Source organism: Mus musculus, chromosome 12 (assembly GCF_000001635.26).
Source record: "Mus musculus strain C57BL/6J chromosome 12, GRCm38.p6 C57BL/6J".
Classification (NCBI taxonomy): Eukaryota; Metazoa; Chordata; class Mammalia; order Rodentia; family Muridae; genus Mus; species Mus musculus.
Window position 1 is genome coordinate 113575411 of NC_000078.6, and position 16790 is coordinate 113592200.

A 16790-nucleotide genomic window follows, 5' to 3' on the forward strand; every position below is an offset into this window, starting at 1 on the left:
CACATAACCCCACATTCCTAAATATGATTATTGCATTGGCGAGGGATGGGAGGTCACCTGTCCAGAACACTTCAGAGTAAGCAGTAACATGCTGCTAGTCTTGAGTTTTGTTAAGTGGAGTACAAAATAAGCTGGAGTAGTCTACAATATACCAAAAAATAGGGAAGACAGGCATGAATATGGGGTACCTGTGCCTTGAGGTGTTGATCACCATAGAGAACTGATATTGTAGAGCTTTTCTCCATGCCGTGGTAATGTAAATCCCAGGGAAGAGAGGAAAGGGCTAGATCCAACTGTACAGTCAGACTTCTGAGACTGTGGGTCTGGGTCTATTACTTGTAATTGGAGCCACCCATTCTTTATATCATGGTTCTGGGACAACAGTGTAAAGAAGATCCTTAGAACCCTGGGAGAAGGAAAGGGATTAATGTGAGAAAAGGAAAAATGATTCAGCCTATTGGATTCTTTGGGAAGTATACAAACTAAACCATAATAAATTAAGAGAGAATAAAGAAAGACTAGATGTTTCCCCTTGACTTGGTTAGAAACTGTGTTGGGCTTAATGAACTTCATTGGCCTCATGTCTCAGTTCTGGAGCCACACACATTTTATTACCACCACTGAAAGCTGGGTCAGCGCTAGGTCTGTTTCATGAAGTCTGTGTAAGGATGATGGAAAGACTGAAAGTCATCTGCTTCATTGGTCACAAGCTCTGCCTGATTTTCATGTTTGCTCTAACTTGAGTCACCCACAGTGGTCTAACCAGGGAATCTTCTGGATCATTGCTCTGAGTCTCAGGTTACACAGACTCAAGTGTTCCTTGGATCTTCAGGCTCTGACCCTGGTGCTCAAGCAGATTCAGTTCTGCCTTGTGTGATGCTCTGCATGCTGTTCAGCCACATTATATCCTATATTTAAGTCATCTACACTGTGGCTGTAGAAACAGTTCTGTGATTTAAGTTCTTACCTCATGATAAGAGGGATCTGTATTGAGTTCTGCATAATTACAAAAAAGGGGTAGGTTTGGTAGTCAATCATCAAGGAAAGCTGACATTTGGAGACAATGTGCACATTAGAATTGGTGGCCAATCAGTCTAGCAATAAGAAAGTTATTGTGTATATTGATAGAAAAAGACATCTCATCTCAACAAATACACAGAAAGAGAGACAGAGAGAAGGAGAGAGAGACAGAGAGAGAAGAGAGAGAGATACAGAGGTAAAGACAGAGACATAGAACAACACAGAGACATAGAGACAAATAAAAAAAGACTGACATACAGAATTAAAGACAGAAATAATACAATAAATAAATAGATAAATAGTTTTTTTTTCCATTTTTATTAGGTATTTATCTCATTTACATTTCCAATGCTATACCAAAAGTCCCCCATACCCACCCACCCCCACTCCCCTACCCACCCACTCCCCCTTTTTGGCCCTGGCGTTCCCCTGTACTGGGGCATACAAAGTTTACGTGTCCAATGGGCCTCTCTTTCCAGTGATGGCCGATTAGGCCATCTTTTGATACATATGCAGCTAGAGTCAAGAGCTCCGGGGTACTGGTTAGTTCATAATGTTGTTCCACCTATAGGGTTGCAGATCCCTTTAGCTCCTTGGGTTCTTTCTCTAGCTCCTCCATTGGGAGCCCTGTGATCCATCCATTAGCTGACTGTGAGCATCCACTTCTGTGTTTGCTAGGCCCCGGCATAGTCTCACAAGAGATAGCTACATCTTGGTCCTTTCAATAAAATCTTGCTAGGGTATGCAATGGTGTCAGCGTTTGGATGCTGATTATGGGGTGGATCCCTGGATATGGCAGTCTCTACACGGTCCATCCTTTCATCTCAGCTCCAAACTTTGTCTCTGTAACTCCTTCCATGGGTGTTTTGTTCCCAATTCTAAGGAGGGGCATAGTGTCCACACTTCAGTCTTCATTCTTCTTGAGTTTCATGTGTTTAGCAAATTGTACCTTATATCTTGGGAATCCTAGTTTTGGGGCTAATATCCACTTATCAGTGAGTACATATTGTGTGAATTCCTTTGTGAATGTGTTACCTCACTCAGTATGATGCCCTCCAGGTCCATCCATTTGGCTAGGAATTTCATAAATTCATTCTTTTTAATAGCTGAGTAGTACTCCATTGTGTAGATGTACCACATTTTCTGTATCCATTCCTCTGTTGAGGGGCATCTGGGTTCTTTCCAGCTTCTGGCTATTATAAATAAGGCTGCTATGAACATAGTGGAGCATGTGTCCTTCTTACCAGTTGGGGCATCTTCTGGATAAATAAATATAAAAAAATACATGGGAAAATAGAAACTAGAAATAACATTTGTATACTTCAAGGATTACTACCCACCATACTTTTAGAGAGAATCTCTATAGAGCTGTAAACCAGGCAAGAGGAGTCCATCCTTTTATTACTCCCAGGACCCTTTTTATTAATTAGTTAATTATTTTATTTATTTACATCTGATATGTTGCCCTCACCCAGTCCCACCCCAGAGTTATTCCCACATCCCCCAAACTGTTTACCACTGAGAGTTTCACCCCCTCTGCATCTCCCTTCTCTGGGGCATCAAGTCTTTTCAGGATTAGTGTCATCCTCTCCCACTGAGTCAGACAAGGCTGTCCTGTGCTACATGTGTGCCAGGAGCCTCTGACCAGCCAGTGTGTGCTCTTTGCCTCGTGGATTATTTCCTGGGAGCTTCCAGGTGTACAGGTTAGTTGACAATATTGGTGTTTCTCAGGGGTTCCCATCTCCTTCAAATCTTCCATTTCATCTTCTATTTCCTCCATAGGCATCCCTGAACTGAGTCCTATGTTAGGCTGTAAGTATCGGCATCTGTCTCAGTTGGGCCGGTGTCTGGTCTACCATTTCTTCAGTTTCTGCTCCGTTTTTGTCCCTGCATTTCTTTTAGACAGGAACAGTTTTGGGTTGAATATTTTGAAGGTGGGTTGGAGGTTGGAGACAATTTTACAGGCTGTAACTCTGTATTTCACAACTCTGTGTGCTCTCCGCGCCCCCTGCTGGTCCTGGATGCTCTGCAGGAGGTTTTAGTTTGAGCTCACAGTAACTTTTGCTCATTGTGTGTCTTGCACAGTAATACAAGGCTGTGTCCTCAGACCTCAGACTGCTCATTTGCAGGTACAGGGTCTTCTTGGTATTGTCTCTGGAGATGATGAATCGTCTCTCCATGGTGTCTGGATAGTAGGTGCTACCACCATCACTATTAATGGCTGCGACCAACTCCAGCCTCTTCTCCGGAGTCTTGCGGACCCAAGACATGTCATGGGAAGGGAATTCGTATTCATTGGATTCACAGGAGAGTTTCAGGGACTCTCCAGGCTGCACTAAGCCTCCCCCAGACTCCACCAGCTGCACCTCACACTGTACACCTGCAAACAAAGAGTGCTGGTCAGAAAACTGTCACGTAAATAAATAAAAATAAAAAAAAGAATCTAAAGAAACAAAATATTTGTACTATTTCTAAAGTGCATACAACAGACAGAATCTCATCTCTATAAATTACTTTTTAAAATAAGGACAAGGAAAACCAAGCTGAGCCCGAAGTCCATGGTGAGTGGACTCTGTTCAGTTCTGATCACTGGATGGGAGGACCTGAGAATCCAGGGCTGAGCTTCTCTGTCAGAGCTGCAGGATAAGTGCAGAGCTGTTTTTCATGGGCACAGAGAAGGCTTATTTGCATGTGGTCCTGCTATAGCATGCTCTGGAGTTGGACCTGGGCTGAACCCAGTGATCATCATAGATATAAGACATCCAAGACTGATTTCAGTTAGAGTGTTTGACAAAGAATGGTGGTTTCAAATTCATATATATTTTTTGAATTAGCATTCACCATACTTAATTTAGTTTCCTTTTGTGCATGTTCACAGAACATGCTATGTTTCCATACTATCATGATTCCTTAGTGTAAATGTATAATTAAATATCACCACACATAAAAGTGTTTCTAGTTTTGAGCTCTGTCTTTCCCACAGTCTGGGAAGAATATGTTTTTCCCTAATATGACTTCTGTTGAGGATCACACCTATGAGGTTTTGGTAGCAGAACCCATTCTCCATGACAGAAACACTTCTGAATTTCATTTATTCATGATAGAATATTGTCCTCAAGGTTTAGAGAATCTTGCAACTCACCAATTGCAGGTCTCTGTCTGTCTAAGGAGAAGAATCAGAATTTGCTTAAGAGACATATTTCCACTTGCACATATCTTACTTATATGCATTCTGAAGTTCTCCTTATATTCCTTTTTCATTGACCCTCCACCCTGTTCTTTTTGTATCTTTATACCAGACAACCTGTGACTGTCTTTATGTTGTTTTAGGCTAGTTTTCCTTTTCCTCAATTAACATAGTCAGCATAACTGGGGGGGGGTAATTAAATTTTAGGATGATTTTTTTTTTCTATTTAACCAGTTCTCTGGTTTCCTTCCTTCTCTTGCCCTTCCTCTTACCACATCCACTTTTGCTTTCACATCACCAATGTTTCCTTGGCCTTGGTCTTCCTTGTCTCACACTTTAAATGTGTTCCGTTTTAGGGTTCCTGTTCTGTTTCCAAAAGCTACAAAATAAAGGACATATGTGAATGTTCTGCATATGACTGAAACACAAATTGTTTGTCCTTTTAAGTCTTTGTCTTATTTTTTGACATAAAATTTTCAAGTGCCATTTAAATTCCTCCAAGTCTCAGAGAACATGAAGCATGAGGAATGGAGAGAATGTAAGAGGTGTGGAAGTGTGCTTTGAAATAATGTGTGGTGGTTAGGACATGCCTATGACATTCATATACTCATAATAGCTGCTGTTTTTGTAAGACCTACTAAAGGTTTATTTTGAGAAAATCATCAAGATAGATAAACCTTTAGCCAGACTTACTAGAGGGCATAGGGACAACATCCTAATTAACTAAATCAGAAATGAAAAGGGAGACATAGCAACAGAACACTAGGAAATTAAAAACATCATCAGATCCTACTACAAAGCTGTATACTCAACAAAACTGGAAAATCTGGACACAATGGACAATTTTCTACATAGATACCAGGTATTAATATTAAATCAGGATTAGATTAATGATCTAAATTGTCTCATATTCGCTAAAGAAATAGAAGTAGTCAGTAACAGTCTCCCAACCAAAAAAGCCAAGGATAGATGGTTTAGTGCAGAGTTCCAACAGAGTTTCAAAGGAGACCTAATTCAATTCTCCTCAATCTATTTCACAAATAGAAACAGAAGGTACTCTACCCAATTCATTCTATGAAGCCACAATTACTCTGATACCTAAATCACATAAAGACTCAACAACGAAAGAGAACTTTATACCAATTTTCGTTAGGAATATTGATGTAAAAATATTCTATAAAATTCTTGCTAACTGAATCCAAGAATATATGAAAATGATCATCCATCATGATCAAGTAGGATTCATTCCAGGGATGCAGGGTGGTTTAATATATGGATATTCATCAAAGTATCCACTATATAAACAAACTCAAAGACAAAAACCACATGATCATCTTTTTAGATGCTGAGAAATCATTTGACAAAAATCCAACACCCATTCATGATAAAAGTCTTGGAAAGATCAGGAACTCAAGGCCCATACCTAAACATAATAAATACAATATCTAGCAAACCAGCAGATAACATCAAACTAAATGGAGAGAAATTTGAAGCAATCCCACTAAAATCGGTGACTAGACAAGGCTGCCCACTTTCTATCTACCTATTTAATATATCACTTGAAGTCCTATCCAGAGCAATTATACAACAAATGGAGATCAAGGGGATACAAATCTTGCTTTTTCTAGGGCGTGGTTTCCTTCCTTGTATTTTTTTTTCTGTTATTATCCTTTGAAGGGCTGGATTCCTGGAAAGATAATGTGTGAATTTGTTTCGGTCGTGGAATACTTTGGTTTCTCCATCTACAGTAATTGAAAGTTTGGCTGGGTATTGTAGCCTGGGCTGGCATTTGTGTTCTTTAGTGTCTGTATAACATCTGTCCAGCTCTTCTGGCTTTCATATTCTCTGGTGAAAAATCTGGTGTAATTCTGATAGGCTTGCCTTTATATGTTACTTGACCTTTTTCCCTTACTGCTTTTAATATTCTATCTTTACTTAGTGCATTTGTTGTTCTGATTATTATGTGTCGGGAGGAATTTCTTTTCTGATCCAGTCTATTTGGAGTTCTGTAGGCTTCCTGTATGTTCATGGGCATGTCTTTCTTTAGGTTTGGGAAGTTTTCTATAATTTTGTTGAAGATATTTGCTAGCCCTTTGAGTTGAAAATCTTCATTCTCATCTACTCCTATTATCCGTAAGTTTGGTCTTCTCATTGTGTCCTGGATTTCCTAAATGTTTTGAGTTAGGATCTTTTTGCATTTTGTACTTTCTTTGATTGTTGTGCCGATGTTCTCTATGGAATCTTCTGCACCTGAGATTCTCTCTTCCATCTCTTGTATTCTGTTGCTGATGCTCGCATCTATGGTTCCAGATTTCTTTCCTATGTTTTCTATCTCCAGCGTTGCCTCACTTTAGGCTTTCTTTATTGTGTCTACTTCCCTTTTTATGTCTAGTATGGTTTTGTTCATTTCCATCATCTGTTTGTTTGTGTTTTCCTGTTTTTCTTTAAGGATTTGTAACTCTTTAGCAGTGTTCTCTTGTATTTCTTTAAGTGAGTTATTACTTACCATCATCATGAGATATGCCTTTAAATCCGCGTCTAGGTTTTCGGGGGTGTTGTGGTGCTCTGGACTGGCTGAGGTGGGAGTACTGGGTTTTGATGATGGTGAGTGGTCCTGTTTTTTGTTAGTAAGATTCTTATGTCTGCCTTTTGCCATCTGGTAAACTCTGGAGTCAGTTGTTATAGTTGTCTCTGGTTAGAGCTTGTTCCTCTCATGATTCTGTTGTTCTCTACCAGCAGACCTGGGAGACTAGCTCTCTCCTGACTTTCAGTGGTCAGAGCACTCTCTGCAGGCAGGCTCTTCTCTTTCAGTGAAGGTGCACAGATATCTGCCATTCAGACTTGCCTCCTGGCAGAAGATGAAGGCCTGAAACAGGACCTGACCCAGAAGCTGTTAGCTTCTGTAGTCCACACTCTCACCTGTGCAGAGTAGTCTCCGTGGAGTCTGGGATCCAAGATGTCTCCTGCAGATACTCACGCAAAGTGCTCCTGGGCCAGGCAGACACTTATCCTCAGCCAGGGAAGGCACCTGGATGTCTTGAGCCCGAAAAGGGGGCTGTCACAGAAGATCTGTGGCTCCTCCCTGTCACAGAAGCTGTTAGCTTCTGTAGTCCACACTCTCACCTGTGCAGAGTAGTCTCGGTGGAGTCCAGGATCCAAGATGTCTCCCGCAGATGCTCAGGCACAGCCCTCCCAGGCCGGGCAGACACCTATCCTCTCTGCAGAGTGACTGACTTTATTTTGTTTTAGCCTAGTTTTCTTATCCCCCAATTAACATGGTCAGCATAACTGGGGGGGGTGTGTTTCCTTTCTTCTCCTGCCCTTACTCTTACCGAACTCACTTTTGCTTTCTAATTACCAATGTTTCCTTGACTTTGGTCTTCCTCGTCCCCCACTTTAAATGTGTCCTGTTTTAGGGTTTCTGTTCTCGTTCCAAAAGCTACAAAATACAGGACTCACATGAATGTTCTCCATATGACAGATGCATGCATTGCTTGTCTGTTCAAGTCTTTCTCATATAGTTTGACATAACATTCTCTAGTTCCATTTAAATTCCTCCAAGGCTCAGAGAACAGCGAGCAAGAGGAAGTGGAGAGAATGTAAGAGGTGGGGAAGAGCTCTTTGAAATAATGTGTGGTTGTTAGGACATGCCTACGGCATTCATACACTCATAATAGCTGCTGTCTGTGTAAAACCTACTAAGGTTTTATTTTGAGAAAATCATCGAGATAGATAAACCCTTAGCCAAACTAACTAGAGGGTACAGGGACAGTGTCCTAATTAACAAAATCAGAAATGAAAAGGGAGACATAACAAAAGAACACAAGGAAATTAAAAATATCATCAGATCCTAATACAAAAGGCTATACTCAAAAAACCTGGAAAGCCTGGATGAAATGGCCAATTTTCTACACAAATACCAGGTACCAAAATTAAATCAGGATCAGATTAATGATCTAAACTGTCCTATTTCCCCTACAGAAATAAAAGTAGTCCTTAGCAGTCTCCCAACCAAAAAAGCGCAGGACCAGATGGGTTTAGTGCAGAGTTCTATCAGACCTTCAAAGGAGACCTAATTCCAATTCCCCTCTAATTATTTCAAAAAAATAGAAACAGAATGTACTCTACCCAATTCATTCTATGAAGCCATAATTACTCTGATACCTAAGTCACATAAAGCCCCAACAAAGAGAGAGAATGTCAGACCAATTTCTCTTATGAATATAGATGCAAAAATACTCAATAAAATTCTCTCTAATGGAATCCAAGAACATATCAAAACGATCATCCATAATGATCAAGTAGGAATCATTCCAGGGATGCAGGGATGGCTATATATATGGAAATCCATCAATTTAAGCCACTATATAAACAAACTCAAAGACAAAAACCACATGATCATCCTGTTAGATATTGAGAAAGCATTTGACAAAATCCCATACCCATTCATGATAAAAGTCTTGGAAAGATCTGGAACTCAAGTCCCATAACTAAAAATAATAAAAACTTTATACAGCAAACCAGTACATGACATTAAACTATATGGAGAGAAACTTGAAGCAATCCCACTAAAATCAGGGACTACACAAGGCTGCCCACTTTCTCCCTACCTATTCAATATAGTACTTGAAGTTCTAGCCAGAGCAATTCAACAACAAAAGAACATCAAGGGGATACAAATTGGAAAGGAAGAGGTCAAAATATCAGTATTTGTAGACGATATGATAATATATATATATCCCTAAAAATTCCACCTGAGAACTCCTAAACCTGATAAACAGTTCAGTGCAGTAGCTGGATATTAAATTAACTCAAACAAATCGATGGCCTTTCTCTACACAAAGGATAAACAGGCTGAGAAAGAAATTAGGAAAACAACACCCTTCACAATAGTCACAAATAATATAAAATACCTTGGTGTGACTCTAACTAAGGAAGTGAAAGATCTGAATGATAGGAACTTCTAGTCTCTGAAGAATGAAATTGAAGATCTCAGAAGATGGAAAGATCTCCCATGCTCATGGATTGGCACAATTAATATAGTCAAAATGCCCATTTGCCAAAAGTAATCTACAGATTCAATGCAATCCCCATCAAAATTTCAACTCAATTCTTCAGTGTGTTAGAAAGGGCAATTTGCAAATTCATCTGGAATAACAAAACTCCTAGGATAGCAAAAACTATTCTCAACAATAAAAGAACCTCTGGTAGAATCACCATGCCTGACATTATTATAGTTATTTCTTCAATAAGCACTCAAGGAATTTTTAAACATTTTAAAATTACTTATAATGAATTTTTAAACATTTTAAAATTACTTATAAGGTAAATGCAATGAAACCATGCTTAGCTCTCATCTCCCTCCATAAAGAATGACAATTTCATACATGAAAAGAAACAATTGCTAACAAGTATTTGGAGTAGGGATGCTTCTTAGAAACTTCTGTAGGAATTTTAATAAGTGCCAAAGCCAGTGTTTTAGAAAACATTATTGAGTTCTCTTTCTTAAACTTACTTATGTATCACACACACTCCAGAACCCTTCCTATTTTGTTGGGTGGTTTGAATGAGAATGATCATCATAAGCTCAAATGTTTGAACATTTGCTCCCCAGTTTGTGGAACATTCTGGGAACAGTATTAGGATGTGTGGCTTTGTTTGATGAATTGTATTAATGGAGAAAAAATCTTAGGCTTAGAAAGACCCATGACATTCCCTGTGTCCTCTCTGGCTACTGCTTTTGATTTAAGATGTAAGCTCTTGGCTTTACTTCTGACAAAGCTTTGTTATACTGTTATGATCTCCAGTCCTCTGGAATCATTAGCAGAATTAAACCCTTTCTTTTGTAAGTGCCTTGCTCAAGGTGAATTACCATTAAAAGAACAAAGTAACCAATAGAGTGTTTATCCAGTTAACATTAAATCTGCATATCAGAGAAGGACAAATACTATGAGTTTAGTAAATCACTCAATGAATCCCTTAGGGTATGATATAGGATAAATGAAAACAGAGCTTAGATATAGTGGAATGACACAATTTTCTTTATATTATTTAGGAAGGAGCTACAGAATCTTTTTATACAACGAAAAGGGAGTTTATTCCATAAAAAGATAAACAATAAACATTTCAATTAATTAAACTTAGTCATCAAACCTATGAACTCAGTTACCTTGTCATCTAGAACTGGTTTTCATATAAATTTCTATCTAAAACTTATATAAGTATTAATAACAAAGTACACATTTTTATATCATTGCAATTTGGATTATTTAATATATGACTTACTTTCTCTTGCTTTTATGCAGATTGCATGGTTTTTTTTTTTCAGTTTATAGTTTCTCCAGAACTCAACAAATCCCACTGTGTCCTGGATTCTGTTATTTCATCATCACATGTGACACAATTTGACGGTAATGTGAGCATATATTATTTAGGTTCTAGGTATCATTGTCCTTTGATTGAACACACATCCTCTACTGCCTTACATGATTTTTAAAAAATTTTATCTCTACTATGACTATGGAGATGATGCGTATATGGTTAAAGTTCTAGATATGCAGATATATTTGAGTGTAATTGAAATTCTGAGCTTTAATCTTCATGGACAGGAAAAAGAGCTGGGTGTGACATAAGTAGAAATCCCATCTCTGGGAAAGAATTTGCACGGTCACTTGGAATATGATCACAGGGGCTCACTGGACAGACAGTCTGATCAACTGGTATGGAAATGCCTAGTGCGAGAACATGTCTGAAAATTATCATGCTGATTGAAAGATGAAGGTATCTTTTTTCAACATGTAACATGTACCCCCACACACAAACACATGTCCAAACACGTACATAAACACACACACGCACACACACACACAATGTCCACATTTGTGAATAGAGAGACATTAATAAACAAACACAAAATGAATCTCATATGGAAAGTAGAAATCTGAATAAATATTTTGACATTTCAAAGATTCCTGTGCACTATATGTGTATACATAATCATTAAGTGTAATATTTAGAGGCACCCCAGACTCAAATGACAAAGATGGGGCAGAGATTGAGTGAAGAGTCAACCTATGTTTGGCCTCAACTGCTACACGTTCTATGGGCAGTAACCCATCCATGACACTAATTATGATATTCGCTTATGCTTGCAGACAGGGTCCTAGCAAAAACGTCCTCTGAGAGGCTCCACACAGCAGCTGACCAAAGCAGGTGCAGAGACTCAAGGCCAAGCCATGAACTGAGTTAGTGAGTGTTGGGGAAGATTGAAGGGACATAAGTAGGACCTAACTCCCTGCACATAAGTGGTAGATGTGTAGCTGCTCATGCAAGTACCTCATCAACTGAAGTGGGGGTTGTCCATGACTCTGTTTTCTTCCTGTGGATCCTGTTCCCCATTCTGAGCTGCCTTTTCTGAACTCTGTGGGAGATGGTGAGTCTAGTCTTGAAGTGACAGGATACACCTTGGTGGGATTCTACCCACAGGGCAGGCTCCTGCTTCTCAGAGGAATGGGGGAATGTTGGGAGAGGGTTTGTGAGTGGGGAATGTGGGGAAATGGCATAACTGCAATTGGGATGTAAAGTGGATAAATAGATTCATTAAAGAAAAAGATTTATTTCTTTGTATTTATTAATTATTTTTTTTCATAAAAATTATCCTCTAAGAGGATGTTTTCTTTGTATACCTGGACCTGGGGCATGAGATCTGTTCAGGATTAGGCACATCCTCTCCCAATGAAGCTACTCAAGGCACCCCACTCCTACATAAGTTTCTGTGGTCTCCGACCAGGCAGTTTATGTTCTTTGTTTAGTGGCTCAACCTCTGGAAATCCCAGGGGTCTAGGTAGGTTGATAGTGTTGCTCTTCCTAAGTGCCCATTCCATGGCCAAGAACTAACTCCTAGCAATAATAGTGATAATTCATTATGATTATGGACAGAGGACAAGCATAATATCCTCTGAGAGGCTCCTCACCTCAGCTGACCAAAACAGATTCAGAGACTCAAAGCCAAGCATTAGACTGAGCTCACTGAGTCTTGGGGAAAGTTGGAGGAAGGATTGAGAGACCTGGAGAGGATAGGGACTCCACAAACAAACAAACAAACAAAAAACATGAACACATGGTCCACAATGGAGGAGCTAGAGAAAGGACCCAAGGGGCTGAAGGGGTTTGCAGCTCTGTAGGATGAACAACTATGAACCAAGCAGTACTCCTAGAACACCCAGGGACTAAACCACCAACCAAAGACTATACACCAAGAGCCCTACGGCTCCAGCTGCACATGTAACAGAGGATGGCCTTGTCATTCATCAGTTGAAGGACAGGACCTTGGTCCCGTGAAGGTCTGATGCCCCAGTGGAAGGGAATGGTAGGACCAGGAAGCAGGAATAAGTGGGTTGGTGAGTAGGGGGAGAGGGAAGAGGAGGGGGAGAGGATGGGGTTTTTGTAAGGTAAACGAGGAATGGGGATAACATTTAAAATGTAAATTAAGAAAATATCTAATAAAAATAAACAAAAAATGGAGCCAGCTGACCTAGATTCTGCAGTGACCCTGGGATGTCATGGTTGGGCTTCACTGCCCCCTGCTGGTCCTGATCATCTTTCTAGTGAAATTTTTGTTCAAGTTCATAATGGACTTCCCTCACTGTGTTTCTGGCACAGTAATATATGGCTGTGTCATCAGCTTGCAGACTGTTCATTTTAAAGAAAACTTGGCTCTTGGAATTGTCCTTGCTGATGCTCAGTCTGGATATGAAAGCTGCATTATAGTCTGTGCTTCCACCACTCCATATCACTCCCAGCCACTCCAGACCCTTTCCTGGAGACTGGCGAACCCAGTGTACACCATAGCTAGTTAATGAGAAACCAGAGACTGTGCAGGTGATGGACAGGCTCTGTGAGGGCTGCACTAGGCCAGGTCCTGACTGCTTCAGCTGCACCTGGGATAGGACACCTGGGGACAAGCAACATCAACATTAGTCACACATCTCCTAGCTGACATGTCTTAGTCCCTCTTCTGAAACCCTGAAACACTTACAGCTTGGGAATGTCACCAGGCAGAAGAGCAGCCCCAAGACAGCCATGCTCTGATGGAGGCTCTATGAGAAGAGGATGGAGCTTCTCAGCTTAGTGTGAGCTTTTATCCTCTGCCTGAGGGCTGCTTTGCATTGGGGGAGGTTCCTGAGAGAATAAAAGGAAGCAATGAGCAAGGATTTCAGTTTTCTCTTAGGGTGACAGAAATTTACACTGTGCTTGTTGGAGCACCTGGAGAGGAACATAAGGAATGATTTTCTGGCACTGTCTGGAGTTCACATTGTAGACAAGCAGGAAGTTGTAGGATTTGCTCTGTACAGCGCTAGGAAGAAACATGGCAACATTTAGTAAATGAGCACCCATTCATGTAGTGCAGGGAGATCAGTACCCCATGCCCTATGTGCACTTTTTATCTGTGTATAATCCAGAAGAGTATTTAGGATGGAATTGGGCTCTTAGTGATCAGACATTCTACTTAAAGAACTATTTAAGACTATTCTCATGGTGTCTGTGGAGCCAGATCTATTGTTATCTTGTATGGAAAATGGATTGCAAGGAAGCCCAGCTCAGGCCTTTAGTCCATTGATCTCACATGTTTATCTAAAAAGATGTAAGAGTCAGATTTGTACCTCATCTCACTAGGCTCAAAAGATACTCCTTGCCACTTAGGGACATGGTACTTGGGGACTAGCTTATGCAAGTCTTGATTTATGTCAGTCTATATCTCTATGTAGTTTTCTTACTTTCTCTCCCTTGAGCTTATATCTCATAAAACCTCAAATTCCTAAATATGATTATTGCATTGGTGAATGATGGGAGGTCACCTGTTCATAATATTTCAGAATAAGGACTAACATGCATCTAGTCTTGAGTTTCATTAACTGGAGTACAAAATAGGCTGAAGTAGTCTACATTATGGCAAGAAGTGTAGCAGAAGGCAGGCATGAATATGGGTAACCTGTGCTTGGAGGTGTTGAGCACTATAGAGAACAGATATTGTAGAGCTTTTCTCAGTTCCTCGGTAATGTAAATCCCAGGGAAGAGAAGTACAGGGCTAGGTCTAACTGTACAGTCAATCTTCAGAGCCTGTGGGTCTGGTTCTATTACTTGTAATTGGAGTCCTCTGCTTTTGGGTTTCTTGTTTTGTTGTGCATAATCTTTGTCTCCTGAATGACAGTGATGGTGACAGGTCTTAACACTGGGGAATATCCATCCCATGCAAGTTGTGGTGGAATCAGTTTAAGTCCATTTACTCAACCTTATGAATACACACACACACACACACACACACACACACACACACACACACACACACAGGGCTGTGTACTAAGACCTCAGACTGTTTATTTTCAGGTAAAGTGTGTTTGTGGCATCATCTCTGTAGATAGTGAATCAGCCCTTCATGGTTTCTGGATAATAGGTGCTACCTCCACCATTAAAAATTATTGCCACCCTCTCCAGCCCCTTCTTTGGAGCCTGAAGGACCCAGGTCATTCAGTAGTCACTCACAGTGACTCCAGAGGCTGCACAGGAGAGTTTCAGGGACCCTCCAGGCTGCACTGACCCTATCAGCTTCACCTCACACTGGACACCTCAAAGCAAAGAATGCTGATTTGGAAACTGTCATTAACCAAACAAAACAAAATAGAGCAAAGAAAACCAATTTTTCTATTTCTCATGTACACAATACTGGAAGGATCTCATGTCTATGAATTACCTTTTAAAATAAGGACAAGGAAAACAAAGCTGAGCCCAAAGTCCATGAGGAGTGGTCTGCATTCAGTGCTGATTACCAAATGTGACTACCTGCACAGTCAGGCCTCAGAGACTGTGGGTCTATTACTTACAATTGGAATCTTTACCTTTTGGGTTTCTTGTTTTGTTTGTTTTTGTGCATAATCTTTGTCTTTTTAATGACATTAATAGAAGTAGATTTGAACATTATGGAGACAGCCATCCTGTGCAAGTTTTGATGGATTTAGTGCAAGTTCACTTGCTCCAATTTGTGTATTTATTCATTTATATTTGTTTTGGAAGTTTTATTGTCAAGCCAGTGTTTCTCTGTGTAATCCTAGCTATTTTGTATCTCTACCAGTCTCAGAACTCTGTAGAATGTCAAAGGCTGTAGGGCAATGAGCTATGCACACATAGGCTGGTCTCCAGTGGAGTTGAGTTCTGAACCTTGGTACAACCATTCCCACCTATGTGGGACAGAAGGTGTTCCCTCATGTCTCCTGGATGCCTGTCTCCTGTAGAAGTTACTGCTCCCACAGCCCGACAGGAGAAGCTGTGGTTAGTAGTCACATACACAAGGTCCCAAGCTTCTGACCTTCAGGCTAAACTCCTCCCCAGTTACCTATCAACTGTGAGATGATAAGCTCACTAGAAAAGGGTTTGCTTGGCCCCACTTTGCGCTCTCTCTCTCTCTCTCTGTCTCTCTCTCTCTCTTTCTCCCTCTCTCTCCTCTTACTTTCTAGCTTTTCCTGTTTCTCTCTCTTTCCCCCTTCCCTCCTCTTGGCCATGGCCAGTCTCTCTCTCTCTCCCCCCCCCCTCTCTCTCTCTCCACATTCTCTCCTTTCTCCCTGCCTTTCTACTATGAAGCTATAAAAGCATAGACTGTCTCTGTTCCTCAAAGTTCATTGTACTTGGATGATGGGATAGGCTTTCCCCTAATCAGCTGTGCCTAATCTCCAATCAGAAGGAATTCCCCTGCTCCAGCCACAGACCAGACTAAGGACTCTCGCCTGTGTGGGAGCCTCTCTCCCTCTGCCCTCTTCTTGTATATCTGGGGCTGAGAGTGTAGCCCTGGGGCTCCTGGTACCAGGGGCTGCCCCTTGTCCATCCCCCACCATGTGGGGTCAGTAACTTCACACAGCCAGATGCCCACCAAAGGCCGAGTGGAAAGTGTTCGGTTGTCCTCCCATGTCTGCCTGCCCAGAGCACAGGAACTCTGGCTGGACACGGGCTCTCTCTCCCCCCTCTTCCCCTACACTAACAGCTCTGCAAAAGGGCCATGCATGAAGAACAACACACTGCTTCAGAACTCATGGGATGTGTCCCGATGGTTAGCACAAACATTTATCTAAGGGATCAATTAGAAGTTTTGAAAAAAAATTTAATAGTTAAGCTAGGGATTTTGTTAATGTCAAGGAACAAGAACTCTTGAAGCAGCAGCTGATATGACTGGTTTTTTTCTTTTTGACGCTGGGCTGGTGAATAAGGTTATGGTTTTCTTATACCCATGTTAGCACTCAGCTTTGTAATATGACTTAATAAAATGATTGATGAGTAGATGTGAGTTCTGTTTGTTAAAGTAGAAATGACTGATTGTTTTTATACAAAAGTATAAATTTGTGATTCTATTAATATTTTTGTAAGATTTATTTTAAAATACACAATAAAATAATTAATCCTCTCATTGTAACTCTGAATTGCTGCCTGCCAGTTAAAAAAAAAACTGATTGAAAAAATTACCTTGTTTACCCACACTTTGTGAATCTAAAAAGTTGCTTAGTAATGAATATACACCATTCTTGGGTCAATTTGTTTT

At 40.5% G+C, this 16790-nt stretch overlaps 1 pseudogene, 2 gene segments (V, D, J or C) and 1 further gene; all 4 read right to left on the reverse strand.

The window, feature by feature from the left end:
• Positions 1-16790, reverse strand: part of Igh (immunoglobulin heavy chain complex) — a 2751187-nt gene that overhangs the window by 316643 nt on the left and 2417754 nt on the right.
• On the reverse strand, positions 3094-3580 carry Ighv5-2 (immunoglobulin heavy variable 5-2). The segment is given in 2 exon segments: positions 3094-3400; positions 3535-3580. Coding segments are annotated over 2 exon segments (353 nt in total).
• Ighv2-2 (immunoglobulin heavy variable 2-2) lies at positions 12857-13290 on the reverse strand. The segment is given in 2 exon segments: positions 12857-13160; positions 13245-13290. Coding segments are annotated over 2 exon segments (350 nt in total).
• On the reverse strand, positions 14557-14833 carry Ighv5-3 (immunoglobulin heavy variable V5-3; annotated as a pseudogene). Its single transcript is given in 1 exon segment — positions 14557-14833. A coding segment is annotated over 1 exon segment (277 nt).